This window comes from Diadema antillarum, unplaced genomic scaffold (assembly GCF_040938485.1).
Source record: "Diadema antillarum isolate AM-2024a unplaced genomic scaffold, OU_Dant_1.0 scf00000105, whole genome shotgun sequence".
NCBI lineage: Eukaryota > Metazoa > Echinodermata > Echinoidea > Diadematoida > Diadematidae > Diadema > Diadema antillarum.
Genome location: NW_027270994.1, coordinates 581,647 through 604,066, shown reverse-complemented (window position 1 = coordinate 604,066; position 22,420 = coordinate 581,647). Strand labels below are relative to the sequence as shown.

Below are 22,420 nucleotides of genomic sequence, written 5' to 3'. Positions count from 1 at the left end.
TGATGAGAAACCCCTCTTACAAGTTATAAAGGATGACTTTGATAAAAAGGGTTTCGGTCCAACGAACATGATTGTGCTGGCGGTATCATTTAAAATAGAAGAAATGTATGAGAAGTTTCTAATGTAATCATATTTTCACAAATCACTGCTATGAGAAGTGACGATGACGAAAACACCTTACAGTTCCACCTGAAATTCATGAAGATTATTATGAACAAGAATCCCTCTTTTTTTTTTTGGTCAATGATTTGGCACATTTTATGTCATTATAAAAAGTTAAAATTTTAGTACAATTTATTCTAAAATCATTCAGGATTTGGTTGCTTCTATCGTAATCAACTTAATGTTGTAACAATTTGTACTTTTTGGATCATTTACATTTTGTGACATTCCGTTTTTTCAAATGTAATGTTCTTGTTTTGTTTTATATCTAAAATATAAATATGGAGTTGTGTGGTTTTATATCTTAACGAGTTGGTGACCCACCGATCGGTCCAGACTGGGTGTAGATTACTGTAGTCTGTGCTCCTTGGTCTTCTCGCCAGTACTGAAAGAAAAATTAAAGACGACATGAGAAACATATAACAATGAGGGCGCTGTGGCATAGTGGATAAGACTCCCGACTCCCGATCGGAGGACCCGAGTTCAAATCCCGCCCAGCGCTTACGTCCTTGGACAAGATGTTTTACCCACCATGTCCCTCTCGACCCAGGTGTATAAATGGGTACCTGGCAACGCTGGGGTAATAATAATGGCAGGGCCCTCTGGTAGAGCAGTGGCAACACTGAAGAGGTTACCCTGGGTAAATAAGATCTTATCATTATTATTATTGTTATTATCATCATTATTATCATTATTATTATTATTATTATTATTATCATTATCATTATTATAACAATACACATGAGGATCGGGAAATATATGTTGCACTGTGATTTTATAGTGATATTATTGATTTAACAGCGTTAAATCGCTCATTATTTACTCGCAACTGCACTTTTCAAAATTCACTGCGTAACATGTAAACGAAAGTGAGTAAAAAGCATAATGCATGAATATTGATCTCTATATAATTATATCTAAAGTTTACTACAGTAATTAACAATCAATTATATTGTTGAACCTTATCCAATCTCTGCATAGTATTTTATAAAACCATCAGATCTCGGAAACTTTGAATTTCAATAAGTTCATTATTCAGGTTCAATTTTGATCAAACTTCTAGCGTTTCATTCGTCTAATTTCACTCTATATCCAACTTGATGAACTGATCAAAGCAAACCATAAACCACATCTCTTTTTTCTCTCTGTAAATGAAGGGTGACAAACTAGTCAAACTTCGCTATCATTCCCTGTCATTAATCATTCTTAGACTTAGCACATTGTTAAAAGGGAAATTTTTGTCTAGTTTTAGAAAAAAAAACCAGCAAAAAATATAATCAGGTCTGCACAATAGAGTAAATCGTTCATTCTAATATTTCAGCAGTAATTTGTTTCTTTATATTTCAATTTTCGATTCACATGAAATTTTATTTCCAATAACACATGTTTGTCGTCGATAACAGATTCAAAGAAAACATACTGTACAATGTATTACAAAAAACAAAACTGCATATGTTGTGGAACTAATATATACTATTCAAAATAATTGAAATCAATGAAAACAGGGACCACGTAAAGACAAGCTTGTAGGACTGTGGGCCATTCAATACATCGAACTTACAATAGTTACATTACTTACATTTTTTTTTTCGTTTATACAGGGTAAAGAATGAAAGGTTTACTCTTCGATATTGCCATACAATCTTTCTCCAACTCACCCGATATCTGCAGCCGTGGTTAGTGCATCGAGGAATGACTTTACCGTTAACTTCGACAACCACCTCGTAATATCCAGCGACTCCCGGCCTGAAGACGACAATTGTTAAAAAAGAAGAAGAAATAGACCTTCATTTCGTTATAAAATGCTCACAGAAGAATGCAGAATGATAAAAAAGTAACGATATATATATATATATATATATATATATATATATATATTATATATATATATATATATATATATATATATATATATATATAGTCATCAAAATAGGAAAGTTCTGCGTCGGGGTGTGATGAATAGATATCAAGAGTTGAGAAACAGTCGTATAAACACCGCAGGAGCCAAAAAACTGGACTGACGTTTCGGTCAAAGGGCTCGACACTAACGGTGGCCCGGGGCCACCAAAAACGCACGTCGGGCCACCAAAATTTCAGATATGAAGATTTTGGTGGCCCGATCGGGCCACCAAAAAAGTCGGATGTTTGACTTTACTTTTGGAAATGAACAGCGGTAACAATCGGCTCCCTAAGATGCTAAAATAAAATTAATGTCAGATGTTTGCTTTTAATTTTGGAAATGAATAACGGTAATATTCGACTCCGTATGATACTAAAATAAATGTCGGATGTTTGCTTATACTTTTGGAAATGAATAACGGTAAGATTCAGCTCCCTATCCCTACGGTGCTAAAATTAATGTCAGATATTTGATTTTGCGTTCGGAAATGAATAAGGATAACATTCGGCTCCGGAAGATGCTGAAATAAATGTCGAATGTTTTCTTTGACGTTCGGAAATGAATAACAGTAATATTCAACTCCGTAAGATGATTAAATAAATGTCGGATGTTTGCTTTTACTTTCGAAAGTAAAAAGGCATAACATTCGGCTCCGGAAGATGCCAAAATAAATGTCAGATGATTGCTTTTACGTTTGGAAGTAAATACCAGTAACATTCTGCTCCATAATCATGATGCTAAAATAAATATCGGATATTTGCTATTACATTTCGAAATGAATAACAGTAACATTCAGCTGCGTTTGATGGTAAAGGAAATGTCTGATGTCTGCCTTCACGTTCAAAAATGAAAAACAGTAACATTCGGCTCCGTATGCTGCTGAAATAACTGTCAGATGATTCATTTCACTTTCGGAAGTGGACAGCAGTAGCATTCGGCTCCGTACGATAATGAAATAAATGTCGGATGTTTGCTTTTAAATCTGGAAATGAATAACGATAATATTCTGCTCCGTACGATGCTAAAATAAATTACAGATTGTGACTTTTACATTTGGAAATGATTAATGGTATCAATCGGCTCAGGTAGGTGCTAAAATAAATAGCGGATTTTTGCTTTTACGTTCGGAAATGAATAAGAATGACATTCAGCTCCGTAAGATGCTAAAATGAATGTTGGTTGTTTGCTTTCACATTTGAAAATGATTAACGGTAACATTCAGCTCCGTAAGGTCTTAAAATACTAGTAAATGTTGGATGATTGCTTTTACAATCACAAATGAGTAACGGTAACTTTTGGCTCTTTACAATGCTAAAACAAATGTCGGATGTTTACAAATGTCTGCAAATGCTCCCACTTTCTCATTTCAAACGTAAGTTTTGACTACCTAAATATAATAGACATCAACTTTTATAATAATCTACAAGCCTATTTGCTAAATCTTGGCACTCAGAATAATGGTAAGATGATTTAATTTTCTATTCATTCATTTTAGACATAGGTGCGTGTATCACTTCAGTATACTAAATACTTTCTATGTTTAGTAGGACCGATTTAGTTTTTTTAATGTTTTTCTTGATTTTTTTTCGGGCCACCAAAAAAAAATTAAAATCAATGATTCTGGTGGCCCAATCGAGCCACCAAGAATAAAAGTTAGTGTGGAGCCCTGAATATATATATATATATATATATACATTGTATATGTATTTGTCGCATCAACCATATACCCTTTTTGGAACGCTGATTGTGAAATTTCATACCATCGATGTTTCATGCCATAAAGTTGAAAGTTGTGTTTTGAGAGTTTATGATTATAAGAAACAAGGAGAACTGCAAAGTATAAATGGCAAGCTATCCTTTTTTTAGGTTTCTCTTTATATGATTTATTATGATATATATATATATATATATAATCATATTATTATATATATTGCAAGTTCTAGAATAATATGAATTGGGTATAATAATGTTACTTTAACTGCACATTGTAATCCGTGACTACTATAAAAACAAACAAAGAAATCAGATCAAATCAAAGCCATCTTGTCATTATTTTTTTTTTTCATGAAGAAAATTCAAAGGAAACATGCTCGTTACATCATTAGGCGCCAATAAACCCTTTTGGATAATGTTATTGCGCACCTGGTTTGACATGTTAGCTTCTCCTCATTGGACAGATATCGCACTACGTCACACTCGAATTGCCTGATGGAATCACGGAAGTACACCCTGTTACCAACGTCGGGGTCACCGTCGAGCGAAAATTCTGTGCTGAATTCTAATAGGAGAGAGAGAGAGAGAGAATTAACAGTTAGATATATATAATTGTACCACATGGGCTTCAGATGCAGAGGTCTTGTGTTAATTAAATAACATAATCTTATAGTTATACATAATCAATTATGTTAGTACGTTATACCATGGACCTAATATCTATTGACAGTTCATTGCAGTCTTTCTTTGATGTAATGATCGTCACCGACACCTGATTATGTGCATCTTAAAGAGTACATTCAGGTGTCTGGACAATAACGATTGTGTGATCATGTATCAGGCATGTTTCGCAGGTATGCCAGACTACTTACTTCCAGCTTCGTAGCATCGCTGCTATTAGACCTCTGCTTACAAGGACGGCAGCAGAAAGCATCATTCATTCACCCATAACATCAAGACTGGATTTTTGTAACAGTCTTCTAGCTGGCCTTCCATCTGCAACTTTGAACAGACTTCAAACAGTACAGAATGCAGCAGCACGCTTGCTCACTGGACTGAGGGAGTATGATCACATCACCCCTGTCCTGGCTGAGCTGCATTGGCTTCCCATCAAGAACAGAATTGATTTCAAGATCTTACTGCTCACTTTTAAGGCCATTCATGGTCTGGCCTCAGGATACCTGTCTTCCCTAATCGAGCGACGGCAGCCTCGCCCTGGCCTTCGTTCATCTGGCCTTACTCTTCAGGTGCCCATCACACATCTCAAGGGATACGGAGACCGGGCATTTTTATCTATTGCTCCTCGCCGATTTGCACATTTTCGCTCACGCATAATACCTTGCCTAATGGCAAGATATATCTGTTCTCTGCCATTACCGTCCCTTTTTGCTCTGGAATAAGCTGGAGAAAAGTGAAATATTGAGATCATAAATGACAATCATTCTGCCAGAATGTTAGCTTTCTTTTAAAAACTGCCTGTTCTCCCAAGCGAAGTTGTTGAGGTATGGTGTGCTAACATACACCACAACTGCACATTCACTTTACTCGATTTTTATGAGTTATTTTCTTCTGCGCATATAGCCTATAGTTTTAGATTTCTCGACTCTCCGTCTTGTTCTTCTCCCGACTTGCTGGCGGTGACGATCATGGGATCAACTTAGCAGTGAAGCCTGCCAAAAATGTCTTCGTGGCGCTTTTGAGATGTACGAGTGCATGAATTAACTAACGATACGATGAATCTTCATGTGTATTATGTCCATGGTAATACAATAAGCTAGTTCGGAGTTAGCTCATGGGCGCATTGGTACGAATGACCTTTCTCTTTTCTCAGTCGGTTAGGGGCACTCCACTCGTTTTAGAGCTACATACATAACAATTTATGTTATTTATATTCACAATCCTGTTCAAACAAAGAATAGAGTTGCGTAGACCAGATGAGCAGAACGATCCGTCAATTTACACTTGGGAAAGCATCCATTTCATTATTTTGCATTGAATGTATTAACAATCTCTTTCTATTGATATTGCCAAATACCACTTTTGCTGTCAGGTGGATGTGCTGGCAAGCAACATTTATAAGTATCTCATGAATAACTATTACATTACAGATGCTTGTCCCAGTGAATCTAGAAACCATTATGCCTGTTGGTCCGAATGACCTTGTTTCTGCTCATGCGCAAAGTGGAACTACGAACTGGCTTATTATGATAATAAAGTGTCTGTAAGTGAGTGTGTATTAATAAGTAAAAATAACTGTATCAATAAGATGCAAATTGCATAATGAGAAGTATGCTGTAATAACGATGATAGTAATGATAAAAGTTCATGATTTTATACATACGATATTATACTACAATGTATAGGCTACATTCCCTTTTACCTCCTTTAGAATAGAAGCAATGTACGGTTGACCAATGGTTTTTCATTTAATAAACACTTAATATTTCGCCATGTGCTTTTTTTCCATCCTTCAACTTCTCAGTGTGAGCGTCTCAGGAAGAAAGGATGACATAAGTATAAAGAAGTAAAACGTTACATGTTTATTGTTCAAATGAATCTGGGCAAGCTACCGATCTTTTGTAGGAGAGCACATATTCTAAAAGATTTAATTTCATATTGCATTTATAAATCTACACAGTCTTGACAATTTTGTTTACATTTTCTTCAGAAAGAAAACAATTACACATCATGATGTTGACACTATACTGCCATATCAACAAGTTACATAAGCAAACAATGTACCTAGATAAGCAACCATTGTAGCAATTACAATTATTTTAGGACCTATTTATATACATTTGAGTTGGCCATTACACTGCATGACAAAATACAACGACCATTCGATTCTCCGCTCTTCGTCGTTAGAGGGCTTACCTTGTCCCTTCAGCTCGACCAAGTGTCCGCCAAGCGCACTCCCAGATCGAGCGCTCAAAAGGTAGTGAAACCTTGGTTCACCTAGTACTGACGTCACTGTAAGAAAAGAGGATGACTTCCGTTATTCCAAGATAGAATGTAAGATTGTATTACAATCTTAGTTATACAAAATGGCGTGTAAATTCTTTCTTTTGTGTTACTGAGACAAGAAGCTTTGAGTAACGTAGTTCCCAATATTATGTTCTTATCTATTTTGATCTATATATCGGATCTCATCATTTACTTCACAGAATTCGATTATTTTGTTATAAAGTGTTTATTCTCTCGTCAAATACTACGTTCAAATAATAACGTCATTCATGATATATAACAAATGTCTATCCAGACTCTTTCAATGGTAAAGTACCGACTACCTTTCTCTATCCAAAGCGTATATAGCACCGAATCATAGCCAAAATAGGACAAAATCCAACGTTAGATTAGTCTCTCAGAGTCCTGAGAATAAGAGACGACACTAAATACAAACAAACAAAATTCAACAAAGAAAATAACAAACAAAACAGAGATGGAAGTGGAAATAGGATTTCGAACTTGCCTATAAACTGCATTACTAGAACCATCAATACAAACACACACACAGCCCACATACATAACAGAAAGAAAAGAAAATCATTACTGGCTGCCTAGTGCAAGACTACAATAATGCAAATCGATTATGCCTCGATCGAAAGTACGTGTATAACCATTCGTCTTTGAAAAATTGGTAGAGCAAATAGAGTGTCTAAAAAAGAGTACGGTTTTGTTACCGCGATCCCCGTTTGATACGAAAGTGCCTTCATAGTATTTTTCATAATATTAGGGTGATTAAAACGCTTTTCATTGTCCGAAATAACTGACCGCAAGCCATGTTCCCCGCGGTAGTCTCCGAATCAGACCTATATGACGCTACTCCATCTCGTCTTTCTACAGAGTCGGTTGACATTTGTAGGTCGAGTCAAGATCTGACATTGGAGAATAGGGCATTCCGTAGATGTATTCATATCAAACCTATAATTATGTTTGGATCGAGTAGGAATTATTCTATGAAATCATTATCCGCTGATAGAATAATCCTAAACGTCAGAGATCGTCAGAGTTTACGTCATGATGGAACAAGATTTGTCCTCTTGGATATAACAAGCCTCGGACTATTTTCTTATTCAGACATATATATATATATATATATAAAGCAGGGGGGAGGCAGAGAGAGAGAGAGGGAGAGGGAGGGAGAGAGAAAGGTTTTACGAGAACGATTTATATAAAACGTAAAGAAATGAAAATAATAGAATGAGATGAAGTTACATTATTTTGATAATAAGGTATGTTTTGAAATTAGATATATGTATTGTGTATTTTAATTTGTTTGTGTATAAATGCATCTTTGGTCAATTTGTTTGTGAGTATACGTAACTGTAACTGAGTGTTTTTTTTACAATGTATGATGTATTTACATGTTTTTCTGTGTTGTCCTTTGTTTTTGCCTTGTGCCTTCTGTTCAATCCAGGAGACAACCTAGGCCTTTCATGTTACATTGTTTATTCATATAATAAAGAATACTGAACAACAATATGTATGAAAAACCAAAACGGCAAATTCAGGAAACTCCTTCCTGCCGGAGGAGCTCGCAAGTCATAATTGTACAAGCAGGTAGTCGCACTCTTCGTCAGCGGCCAGGGTGCGAAAAAGATGTAAAATTAAATCCGTTTCTGAAGCAAACGTACAAAATACGTTTGCTCCAGGCCGAAATATATATATGTAGATACATATCTAATTTCTTTATACAAATACGTGTTTAGGTATTGTTTTCGAGTGACGAGAAATTCCGGCTACTGTGAACTATCTCTCTACACTGTCTGCGTTCAAGCAATCATAAAGATGTTTCGAACTTTCAACTGATATTCCACACTTACACAAGGTCAGGCAAAACTGTTACACAATATCAAATAACGCGTATCTATGCAAACAAAGCTTCGTTGAAAGGCAGATGACTTGTCTTTCGAGCTTTGTTTTGTTTTGTTTTTTAATCAAAGTGCATTTGCCTGTGGACTTGAAATGCATTTGCCTGTGGACTTGGAATGTGAATTCAAGCAGGTCGGCTCTCTGTACTGATCCTCTGATTGATTTCCATTCCCTTTCCATTCTTGTCGGATGAAAGAGAAATGTGACAATGCCCATATACGGTGTATTGCGCACTCTTGATATTGACGCCAATCATGCGAAATGCGCATTATTGCACGATTAGTACCATCTGTACCAGCCAAATTATTAGAGCTAGAAGTCACTTGTGTACGCAGCCACTGAAGCGTCGAGGCTGATACAGACCATCTTTTCAATCCGCCGAGGTATGTGGTGGCTTTGCTGAAACGATCGGTGAGTGTGGAACAACGCGTTACCTTGGCGACCAGTATACAAGACAGATTTTAGCGTCCCGTAGCCATGGAAACGAGCAGTGTTGACGAGCTGGGCAAACGATGATTGAGTTCAAGGCCTTTCCGCCTAACTTCCCCTGATGTCGTCGTCTGCTTTGTTCATTTATTCATTCCCCCATATTCTTTCTATCATTTTTCCCTCTCCTTTTCTCTGCCTCATCGGTGCCGTTGCGATAAAGTACAGATGATGATTATCGAGGTCAAAGTTTGCAGTGGTATACTTTGAATCATGGGAACCTGGTATAATGGTAGATATCCTATCTCTCTTAATGTGAATTCGACTGTGTAACACAAAATATTCTATTCTGCGCAATATGAAAGAGTAATGCAATTATAATCTTAAATGTTGAATCTTTCTGTATCCCGACGTAAGGTTCAACCTCCCCAAATTGTAACGATCATCCTTTTTACTCTACTGGTTATGATCCTCCAGAGTGCACGGTCGAAGAGGAGAAACGTGCGTCTTAACTCACGTTGATCCTCCCGCTCAACTATATGATATGCCAGGTTTTTATGCCTGCCAGTTTCGCAGTTTTTCGAACATAACAGTGCTGCGGTAAACGGTTGATCATGTGTCAGCTTTGCTGCAAGATTCTTTGTGAAAGCAGAAGAAAATAGATCGTTGTGTATGACACTACGAGATTTTTTTGTTGTTGCAAGATAAAGGTGATCTAGTATACATAATTTTACAATCACGGATTTATTCCATCAGGGTATAGCCTCATCAGTGTTATCACTGTTCTTTCAGAGGGCTATGTCGTCACTAGTTAAGGGGAATAAGCCCTACCCCCAGCATGACCAGGCGCATTGATCATATACACCCGCAGGTGATGTTCGTTATTCCGAAGGTTCATTACACCGAAAACGAAATAAGGTACATTATTCCGAAACAAACAGATTCCGTATGCTTAGATGTTCGTTAAACAGAAAGTGAAATAGTGTTCGTTGATCCTAACATTCTATTTTATGTCGCTATTCCGAGGGTTCGATAATTCTAAAATGGCGTGACGCTCTTTAATCCGAAAAAAAAAGTATAGATACATTAATAGGTCCTACCGAAGGACTTTCGGAATGACGAAACTTTTTCCATTTTCGGATGAATGAACCTTCGGAATAACGAACCGTATATCATACTGCTGGGATTAACGAACCCTTGGAATAACGAACCCTTTTGAATATCGAAATGCAAACCTATACACGTGGGTCGAGATGGACATCGGAAATAAAAACATCTTGTCCGAGCACATGAGCACTTTCCAGGACTTGAACTCTGGTGCTTCGCAACAAAGTCAAAAGTGATATCCACTATGATAATTAACACAGTGATCCCAAATACAGTACATTATACACTGACATAATCATACGCGTTAGTCTATTCTGTCAGGCGCACCTCATGATCAGCTGACACTGGATAATACTGTAAACATCTCCCTTTAAAAAAATCACCGTATAAACTCACATACAACGATACCAACGATTATTATTCATTCATCCATTCATCTATTTGTTTTTTTTTTTTTTTGCATCTCCAGCAAAACTTGAAAATACATTTTTTTTCTACATATAAGATATTACTTTAAGTACCTATTCAATGTTAGCATTACAAAAAAAATGATGAAAGAAATTTATGGATATTATAATTGATAAGGTGAAAGAAAAGCAGAAAAGGCATTCTAAAGTTTAGAAAATGCAGGAGATGGGGAGAAATGCTAAAAAACAATGCTAGTAAAACAAGTATACAATCATATAATCTTAGCTTTATCAATATAAATGTAGAATGTGAACAAGAGATGACGCATTCTCTTGGAACTCATTCTGAAGGCATAAGATTATATTCAGAAATGATTTTATGGCTAAATATTGAGTTTCTTGATACATAGATGTTCACATTGTCACCTAACAATTCTCTTTAAGGTACGTTTTCGTTTATTTCTTTTCTTCCTTTTTTTTGTTGAAGAAAACTTTAACGAGAAGACAATGTGAGCGAAGCCAGAAGCATGACATTCATAAATAAATGACACTTATTATTGCTGCTGACATTCAACGTAACGGTTTTAGAGGAGATTTATCACCTGTAAACGCCTACGTTCCATGTTTAAGAGGCAATAGCTTCATAAAACTTCGTTAAGTTGATATTTTGTCTGCAAAAGGGCATCAACCCACAATGAGATTGGGGTCAACTATTGAGATGCTTCCAATGCCCACTTTTCCATCACGTGAGATATGCCATATTAATCTCTGCCCACGCCGAGCTCATTAAAAGAATAAGCAGGTCGCTAGAAAAAAAAGACTGAAAAAAAGAGCTCATCCCATGCGCACGTTCAGCAGGTAAAAACAAGGAGCATATTGCAATTTGCCCTCTCGCTGTTTTGTTCCACGTGGCTTCTATTTTGCACAATATATATTTTCATCCTTTGGATATAATATCTTTCAACAAAACTTTTCATGACTAGTTTGTTGGTGTAGAGATTATAATATGTCTGCAACAAACCTGATTGACAAAGATGGTGATGAATGATCTTACATTAAATTAGTAATCGAGTGATAATGATCGATAACAATCATAATTATCATGACTGATATACATACAATAAAATGTCATATAATCACCCAGCCTGCATGGTGTCATAGTGTTCACACTAATCTCCCAGAAGGCCCCATAATGATACCATCATTATTACGCCACGCACTGCCAAGTGCTTCTATATAAATCTGATAGGTGATGAATGAGACAGTCGATACCGATAGTCTCCTGCTTAAAAAGTCGTACCGCTGCAGAGCGCCCGTTTACAAAGCGCACACAATGAGACAGAACAGACATGAACAACCGTGATAACTACAAGATGTATTTACTTACTATAAAATATACATGCACAAGGTGAGCGCCCAAAACGACAAGATGATATAATCACACCTTTTTTTTTTTCGTGCAGATATACACATACTATTAACGTATTTGCTATTGTTACTTAACAATATTACACACGCTTAGATTTTGGTGTCCATCGATCTCTCAGTATGAAGGTTGGCTGACTGGTATAATAATGAAAAGCAATTACGGGAAGGACATATTTTATGTCCGATTTAAGCTGATGGAGTAATGCGTAATTTCGTGCGGAATTGAAATTATAGATGATGGCCATACAGGATTCAGGATGATAAAATTGACGTCATTACAGCATACCAGTGACTGACTGACACCATGTAAACGTTTTATCTTGGTTCGCTAACTGAATTGATCACTTCATCTCACCATGCGTGTATGTATTTATGAATGCTTTTGTATCGTTCAAATATCTCGAGGAAATGCAGACCATAAGCACTCCCTAAGACATTATTCGCCGATGTTTGTTAATAAAAGCACTTAGGGAAACATCAAAAGAAGATGGTTCAAGCCGCTACTGACGTTTACAGATCTTTAAAAAAATACAGTGTTGTAATTTGTAACACGTTTCAGATGTAATCGACTCAAATTCGTAGAGATTTTGGAACATTTGGCAAAGAATCAGTGTTTTATAAATCTTATCGTCATGTTTGTATACTCTGTGCTCGTATACTCTGTATGCATCGCATGAAAGACGAGCGATACGAGAGGCTGCGGCTACAGACCTGCAGGTCATGTGGGATGCGTTACCAAGGCAACATGAATAAAACATTAACCTGACTTCTTAGTCTTCCAGCCACAATCGAAACGCAGGCATTGTCATGCGCTCATTCGTAACGAAAAGGGATGATATAGTTTTGGTTGAGATGGGAATTCATGTTTTAACTTTTTGTGAGATAATTAGAAACCACTTATGTGAAATATTGAAGATACAACTCTAAGAGAAATCAGAAATGATTTGATGAAGATCGGTTTTGAAATGGCCGAGATATCCAAAAACAAAGTGAAGCTAATAAAAGGCATGACCCAACTTTTATTATATAGGACCATATTTTGTTTTCCTTTGTTTGTGGAATCTCAGCCTTTTAAAACCAATTTTCATCAAACACACTTTTAATTCCACTTAGGAATTTATGCTCTTTGATATCTTATATAAGTGGCTTCTAATTATCTCGCAAAAAGTTAAAACTGAATTCCCATGTCAACCAAAACCATAATCATCCCTTTAGGCAAGGAGGAAAAGGCAGGGATTAAATCTATACATAGGAACACTTAACTGACTGCGTGTATTGTTTCCACTCAACGGCATCGCTCAAAGAATTAAAGACAAAATAGAATCTATGGTGCAAAGTAATAAAATTAAATACGCAGTGTTTCCATAAGGCAGAAAGAGGAAAGACACACGCAACTTCGAAATTTACAATTATTATAATCATTATCGTTATTTGTCAGAGATCACGATCGTCAAATAAGATGGGCTAATACCACCAGCTCCCCTTCATTTTATTTCATTTCGTTTATTAAGTTTCCACACAAGTTCCCCTAATTGACTTGAATACAAAAATCGTCACAAACAGTCATTGTTTTCAAACAAAACACAAGAAGGAATAATTTCAGTTAGCATCGCTATTTCATGAAAACACAATGTAATATTATGTTACTATTATGTATCGTGCTCGAGTGTGATTAAGCTCTCACTGTTCTTTCTTTGACGTCACTCTGTCGAAATAGACGTTGGTTTGAAATCGGGGTCGAGTTTCCCTTTAAGAGTGTTTTGAGGTGAGAAAAAACAAAACTCTTCATCTCTTCTTCCACCTGCTCTCATTATATTTTCATGACACAGACACCCTATAGTGCAAAGCATGACACATGTATTCATACTCTCTCTCTCACACACACTCACACGCGCACACACACACACACACTCCCCCTCTCTCTCTCCCTCTCTCTCTCTCTCTTTCTCTCTCATCTTCATCCTTACTCTGCAAAGTGAATAGCAGATGTAATCATGATTATAAGCGTTATGATTATGTTCATTGATATGTATAACAGATATACACAAGCACAGTATGATTGTATAACAGTATAATCTGATTTTTTTTAATTAGCAAAGTCACCGTCATTAATCATCATTATAATCTTTTCAGCTAAAGGAAAAATGCTCTGTTGCACGATAGTTTGATTTGCACAGGTGCTTACTATCACGTATTTCTCAATTGTTGACAGAGAAACTGCGTTCAACTATCTATCCCATGAAAAACAGCGCTATCAGTCGTAGGATTTTGGCGGGGTATGACTGTGTGAATGCAGGGAGGTGAGCCTGGTGAATGTTTTCCAAAAAGCTTAGGGTCTACCTCGTGTTGGAAGGCATAATTCAAACCAGACCCAGTCAGGGTCAGGACATAGAAAGATAATAACGACCACATGCAACATACACATTCTTTTTGCTTTCTCGATAAATCTCAAAGTAACTGGTTTTGGATTTCTTTGTGTCAAAAGAGTTAACTTCTTATGCCTCTTGACTGCCGTGGGATGATGAAGTTGACAGTTTTCTGTCGCTGCATTTATCTCTTGGGAAAATTAATCAAATCTGTTTCAAGAAAGTTTTATGAGAGACTTTTCGCTCATGAGACACAGTTATGAGAGACTTCATGAAATGAATTTTACTTCTCTTTGAAGGTCTGTAGCTACATAATGAGTGACTTTGGTCATTCTGAGATTAATGGAAACTACATGTAATCTATTAGACTTTTATGAGATGACTTCATGAGACAGATCCCTGCATGACCTGCTATCAGATTTGACATAGGGATGTCTGCCGTTTATTCCACAAAGCGCTATCTCGTTAAATAGTTCCTTGATTAGAATCTATATCCTTACATCCTTGGGCAAAAATGTTTTAGGCTCTGTATCGCTCTTGACCCCTGTTAAAACATGAAACCTGTCGATGATGGGATACTTTGGCAAAGCTCGCCCCCTTTGGAAGAGCAGCGGAGTAAGATAACTATCTATACCTGTAGGTATGAGTAAGACATATTAACGATGGTTACCATAAATAATGACAATGATAATATCGCTGATAATTCTGCTTCCTCTCTTTACGTCACGGAGGGTTTTACTAAGCATTTCATCAACTGGAACTGCCATGGATCAAAATGCAGTGCTCGGATGACATTAGAGTCTGACCAATAGGGGTATTACATTTAAAGGGATCGTATAGTTTTGGTTGAGACCTAACTTCATGTTTCTAACATTTTTTTTGTGTGTGAGATATTTAGAAACCTCTTATGAAATCTGAAAGAACATGTAATTCCAAGAGGAATTCAATGTTTGTTTGATGAAAATTGGTTTTGAAATGGCTGAGATATCCAAAACAGTGCAATCCTAATAAAAGGTGGGACCCATCTTTTATTACAATCGCTTTGTTTTACTCTGTTTTTGGATGTCTCAGTCATTCCGAAACCGATTTTCATCAAATAAACTTTGAATTCCTCTTAAGAATGGTTATGCTCTGTACTATTTCATAAGTATTTTTTGGTAACTCACAAAAAGTTAAAAGCCCAGTCCTCATCTCCACCAATACTGTACCATCCCTTTAACCTCCTTGGTCTGATGGGCTTCAGGAGCGAAGATGAAACCATGACAAAGGTAGTTTTTCCATGTCCCTGTTGATGATAAATGTTTCTCCTCCTATAATAACACCAAGTGGGGTAGCTTTCCCTGCTAGTGGGATTTTCCAGGATATCATTCGCGGCATATCCCACCATCAAATCAAGTTCAGCGCAGGTTAGGGGTGACAACAATACACTCATGTCAAGGGATCTTGAAGGGAAGCAGGGCTGAAACATGATCCGAATTTTCAGAACAGAAAGAAAGAGAACGGATTGATAAAACAGATATCGCATGTTTTTTATCGCATGCATGCATGATCATTTAGAAAAAAAAAAGTGCTTCGTTTGAAAAAAAAAAGAAGAAGAAGAATACGATACCGCATCTTACACAAGACTTTTCAGCTGAGGAGACAATTTTTACTTTTTCCTTTCCATTTTCTTAGTTTGTCTGTGTCTTAAACTCGTGACTAGAATCAATGTTAAGACACTATCCCGCAATGATAATGACAAAATGTGGCATTTTCTGATTACAGTTCGCGTATTTTAAGTTAACTTTTCCTCGACTAAGTTCTTCCAAATTCGGACATTCTGCTTTCCTGTTCAAGTTTCTGTTGAACCACATCAGAAACAAGAGACCCGCGGGTCTAGGGCTCTCTTGAGTATCGCAAGTTCACCTTTCACGCAGTCACTAATCTAAATTACACACAGCTCTACCAAAATTTGACCAGGCATTCTCAAGTAGAAGATGAGAATGTACGATTAGGGCCCAAATTCGGACCCCCCCCCCCTCATAGTATCAATTTTCAGCTCTATCACTTCTGGTTCTAGAGAAGAGCACCTTCTTTAAGATTCTTTAATTGGAGGGGGGACTGGGGCCCCCTGGGGCCTCCCTGGGTGGAGCATAGGACCCATTTTAACAAATTGAGATTGTAACCCCCTATAGAGATGCTACCTGCCAAGTTTGGTGAACATCCATCATGAGGCTTTCAAGAACAAGATGAAAATGTACAATTTAGGCCCCAATTTGGACATCCCCACCTCTCCCCTATCACTGCCCGCAAGGGGGGCACCCCTGAATCTGCTATGAACAAACTTGAAACTACAGTCACTAATGTATAATAACTCATAGTATTGACTTAGCTCTATCACTTCTGATTTTAGAGAAGATCTTTAAAGATTCCTTAATTTGGGGAGGTTTGGGTCCCTTGGGGCCCTGCAGGTGGGACACGGTGCCCATTTGAACAAAGTGAGATCCTATACTCCTAGGGATCCTACCTGCCAAGTTTGGTGGAAATGGGTCATGGGGTTCTCAAGAAGAAGATAAAATGTACGATCTACAGGCCCCATTAGGACCCCCCCCCCACCCCTGGGTCCCAAGGGGGGCACCCCTGATTCCGCCATGAACAAACTTGAAACTACAGTCATCAATGTACTAACTCATTATAGTATTAACTTAGCTCTAGCGCTGTCATTTCTGGTTCTAGAGAAGAAGAATTTTAAAGATACCTTAATGGGGGTGGGCCCCCTGGGGGCCCCCCTGGGTGGGGCATGGTGCCCATTTAAAAGAATTGAGATCCTAACCCCCTAGGGATGCTACCTGCCAAGTTTGGTGAAAATTCGAAAATCCATTACGAGGTTTTCAAGAAGAAAATGAAAATGTACAATTTAGGCCCCATTTCGACCTCCCCACCCCCCCCCCCCGCCCCAAGGGAGGCACCCCTGGATCTGCCATGAAAAAACTTGGAACTACAGTAACTCATAGTATTAACTATCACTTGTGTATAGAGAAGAAGATCTTTAAAGATTCTATAATTTTGGGGGTTTGGGCCCCCCTGGGACCCCCTTGTGGGGCATGGTGCCCATTTTAACAAATTGAGATCCTAACCCCCTAGGGATGCTTCCTGCCAAGTTTGGTGAATATCGATCTTGGGGATTTCAAGAAGAAGATGAAAATGTAAAAAGTTCACGCACGACGCACGACGCACGACGCACGACGCACGACGCACGACGGACGACGGACGACGGACGAACGATCGCAATAGCTCACTTGAGCCTTTGGCTCAGGTGAGCTAAAAAAGCCTGACGCGACAAATGAGCACTATCATTTCACATAAGTGTCCCTCAACACCTGTTGAACAATCTATTGTAGGAGTGCGGTTGTCGTGAATCCATCACTGCTGTTGAAACCAGAAAAAAACAAGGAAAAGTAGAAATTACGCGGTGCGTAATATATGTCCCCGCCGGAAGTAGCATTTTGTAGCATAATGTACAATACTGGACAAAAATCAAGGTCAAAGGTCAAAGAAGTCAAAGGTCAAAATTCTGTGTACAAGTTTAGAAGCCCTCACCTAGTGCCATCACATAAAGCAAACGGAATCGAAATCGGGTTTGAAATGGCGAAGGAGTAGCATTTTGTAGCCATGCAATGTACAATATAGGTCAAAAATCAAGGTCAAAGGTCAAAGAAGTCAAAGGTCAAAATTCTGTGTAGAAGTTTAGAAGCCCTCACCTAGTGCCATCACATAAAGCAAACGGATCGAAATCGGGTTTGAAATGGCGAAGGAGTAGCATTTTGTAGTAAAATGTACAATACAGGTCAAAAATCAAGGTCAAAGGTCAAAGAAGTCAAAGGTCAAAATTCTGTGTAGAAGTTTTGAAGCCCTCACCTAGTGCCATCACATAAAGCAAACAGAATCGAAATCGGATTAGAAATGGCGAAGGAGTAGCATTTTGTAGTCATGCAATGTACAATATAGGTAAAAAATCAAGGTCAAAGGTCAAAGAAGTCAATGGTCAAAATTCTGTGAAGAAGTTTTGAAGCCCTCACCTAGTGCCATCACATAAAGCAAACAGAATCGAAATCGGGTTAGAAATGGTGAAGGAGTAGCATTTTGTAGCTAATGTACAATATAGGTCAAAAAATCAAGGTCAAAGGTCAAAATTCTGTGTACAAGTTTTGAAGCCCTCAACTAGTGCCATCACATAAAGCAAACGGAATCGAAATCGGCTTAGAAATGGCGAAGGAGTAGCATTTTGTAGCAAAATGTACAATATAGGTCAAAGGTCAAGGTCAAAGGTCACAACTGAAATTCTGTGTAGAAGTTTCAAAGCTCCCATGTAGTGCTCTCATATAAAGCAAACAGAATCAAAATCGGCTCATAAATGACAGAGAAGTAGCAAATTGAACATTTTGATCACACACGGACGCACACACGGACACACGGACACACGGACGCACGGACGGACACACGGACACACGGACACACACACGTACGGAGCCCGTTTCATAGTCCCCTGCTCGAACTCGTTCGGCGGGGACAAAAAATCGTATTTCTCCCTGGGTTTCAACTTCGTTGAATTTCAGCCAACATTCGAGCTTTTTTTTTTTTTTTTTTTTTTCTTTTTTGCAAGTCATGCTACCTCATACTCTGCCATGCTCTAAATCTTCCCGTCTGCATTCAAATTGTAGTGACATTGTTCGATACTGCCGCATTCTTATTTCATTTCTTAGCAACTATTAGTGCTTGTGTGAGAGGAAAAAGGCGAACTCTGAAAATCTCTTTTTGGTTGTGACCCTGCTACCTCCTGCTGAGCATACTGAGTACGACTCTTTTGGTACGACCCTGTTGTCCTTTTATAACATCTAGCTATAAATGCACGCAATTATAACGACTGCTAACAAAACGAATGCGTGTATTGTTTGTTTTGTCGGATAAGGGGGTCGTGACCCTTATATCAAAGTCTTCAAAAACAAATTTGATAGATAAGATGAAATGTACATCGATAACACATATGTATATCAGCATAAGTGTTGTACCTCCATGATGTCAGATACTCCCTCAAAAACATGCGCAGAGGACAGTCAGCTGTACACGTTTATCCTAGAGAGCTCTGAGTCTAAAGACTAAACTGTGTGTCACAGTCATGATACAGACGGAGTGATTTGAAAGATTCACTCCCAGCCATTTTCTTCCATCCAGATTCTCTCACTGCTATAGGAAGGGCCAGTCACATGGTTTGCAGTCAAACTTGGAAAATACTTTGGGTGCAGTCACGTGACCAAAAAATGACTCTTACAGGTTAACCAGACAACAATACTCTATTTCATTGCAATGTTTGACTTTGACTCCTTGGAAAAGCACTAATCCAAAGTTCTTAATACTAATAGGCATACAAATATCAGTAGTATAGTTTTCGTGTTGTTGTTGGTTTTTTTAATATGCGAAACCAGTTACATTTTGCTCTGTAGAAAATAAATCTGGTCTTCTGAAATGTAATGTCACCTGACATGACTATTCGCTGAGTTTATATACATTTAATAAGTTCCAAATAATGCCAAAGGTCATTACTTTCTTTATATACGAGACACTTCTCTGTTGTTCTTTCTTTCTTTCTTTCTTTCTTTCTTTCTTTATTTATTTATTTATTCATGTATCTATCTATTTATATATTTATTTATTCATTTTTGGTCACGGCATACGTATTTCCATGATATGTGGTTCGGTGCCCCAAACGTTTGTTAAAATCTGTATGCTATGTAAATTCAGTTATGATTTATATTCATTCAAAAATTACGTGAATTATGACAAGAAGAGCAAAAGTGTCAAAAATGTCTACGATAAAATACATCAAATAATAAAAAATACCGAATGAATGTTGAGAAATGGAGGAGTTTAGAGTATTCTCATTTCTCAAAAATGTGAAATGTATCATTTCGATAAATTAAAGTCAACGTAACATCTAATTTTTCTCCGTATAATACGTTGTGAATCTTAGCTCCTTCCTTGCTTTAGTAACCTACAGTTATACACCACAAAACGTCTTCTCAAAATGTATTCTCTGCAATTTTGTCGATTTTTCTTTGCCCACAGTATATGCTCTGAGGATTTCAGAAACAATGGACACTTTATAAAACAATCCACGCTCTGTACCAAATGTCTTTTTTGTTGCTGCTTTGTTAAGTTTTCTAAGATGTTTGAGAATTTTCATGGATCACTTGAATCTTATGTAATTAAATATAAAGGCCATGGACCCTAAAGTCAGTTTGCTGTTTTTCCTTTGTTCAAGGGCAGTCAGTCAACCAGGTACTTATCACGGAAAATAAGTGAGCAGTCAAGATGATCCAAATGGGTTCGTTAAGTTAGTTTTTGTGTTATTTTATAGCAGCAGGAAACGAGATGCTGCGTTCTTGTAAAATTGTCACAAATTGCGATAGTGTTGTTCATGCATCAAAGCCTTTTGCAAAAGCGTAAACGCAAGCGTCGTTGTTGTCTTTTCTCATATTACACGGAGATGGGAATCGTATTCATAAACATTATAAATCCATATTAAACAAATCAGCAGCGCCTAAACAATGATCTCGTAAATATTCGTTTCTACCCCTCATTCAATGACGCGTATACCCCCATCAATAATGGATCCGTCCTTATCATCCCTGATCATGTTCATGTTCCTGTGCCCTCCAGCAGTGACGTTAATTATATGTCTTTTACATAAAATGAGCTTTAGAATCTCTGCAATCTGATTGGTCAATTATCATGCATTGGTTTTTACTGATCCACACTGAGCCATGGATCGGGTAAAACCCATGGCTCAAGCCTTGTGTAGTATTGCTGATTGCTGGTGTACCGGACGCAGAATGGGGAAAAGGTTGAATTCCATTCATTTATTTAAAATTTTATAATTTTATAAAACGAATGATGCTCAGGCCTGTTTCGTGGATCAGTAAGGTTATTGGATGCTCTCGTTTAACTGTGGAAACAGTCTAAAACCCACTTGTTGTGCTCGTGGGTTTAAACAGTTCCAAAGTTGTGCATCCATTTAATGTGCATCCAATTCTCACTGATCCACTCTGTCCTGTGCATCATATATTAACACACTCATCCAGAACCAGACACACAAGTATTGCGTGAAATGACATGAAATACCAATTGTCCTCCCTCACTATGGTGTACCATGCATCCAAATCAATCAAAATGGGGTAAAGACCGGAGGTAAATAAAATGAATAGGAGCCGATCCACATGAATTAGTTCGAAAATCCGTCCATGATAACTTTGGGAGAGGGAACAATTGCGAAATCCCGGTATGGAACATTAACAGAGCTTGTAAAGCGTGCATGACGCTGTTACCATGGTTACTACGACACCAAAGCGCAACAAACATGATTCTCTGCGTGTTCTTTTTTAATTTCATTCTATTTTTTTTTTTTTGCAAGGTGGTTCGCTTTGTGTCTCGGTTGCTGTAGACTGAGTTCGGTTCTCAGTTAACAAATAAAAGATGAGATTGCAATATTTCAGCTTGAACGTCATCGAAATATCTGATATTGTCGAGGTTGCGAATGGTTGTCCTTGACAATCGATTCAAAGGGATTTAACATTCAAATCCAGTGAGGTAAACCCGATTTTCTTTTGGTGACTGCGGGGGGCATGATTGCAGCTTTGAGGATGACTAAAAACAACGATGCTCTATGTACGGAGATATAATGGACAGTGTCCTTGGTACACTGATCAAACTCATTAATATTAAAAGCATAGTAATTCAACAACGTTCACATAACACATTGTTAACATTAGGCATCCGTTCAACGCTAGCCTACATTTCATCAAGCAGAATCGCTCTTTTTGTATCAGTCTGTTAGCACTTTTCTTGCTCCTAGTACTGTACACATTTTTGTTAACATCACAACATTGAGATGTTTAACTCCGCTTTTCACATTTCTCGTCACGTTTTCTTGTTCTGTCTGTTTTCATAGCGAGCCTCGGATCTGCGACGCTAATGCTAAGACGACGCAGTAGCTATAGGGTTGA

At 37.6% G+C, this 22,420-nt stretch overlaps 1 protein-coding gene across 1 annotated transcript in view; it reads right to left on the bottom strand.

The window, feature by feature from the left end:
- The window catches only part of LOC139719148 (fibrocystin-L-like), a 133,620-nt gene that overhangs the window by 94,348 nt on the left and 16,852 nt on the right, over window positions 1-22,420 (bottom strand). The window contains exons 2-5 of the mRNA XM_071630582.1: window positions 6,650-6,745; window positions 4,205-4,340; window positions 1,821-1,908; window positions 487-547 (exon numbers count right to left, since the gene is read on the bottom strand). Coding sequence (XP_071486683.1) covers window positions 487-547; window positions 1,821-1,908; window positions 4,205-4,340; window positions 6,650-6,745 — 381 coding nt within the window. The remainder of the gene's footprint in view (window positions 1-486; window positions 548-1,820; window positions 1,909-4,204; window positions 4,341-6,649; window positions 6,746-22,420) is intronic.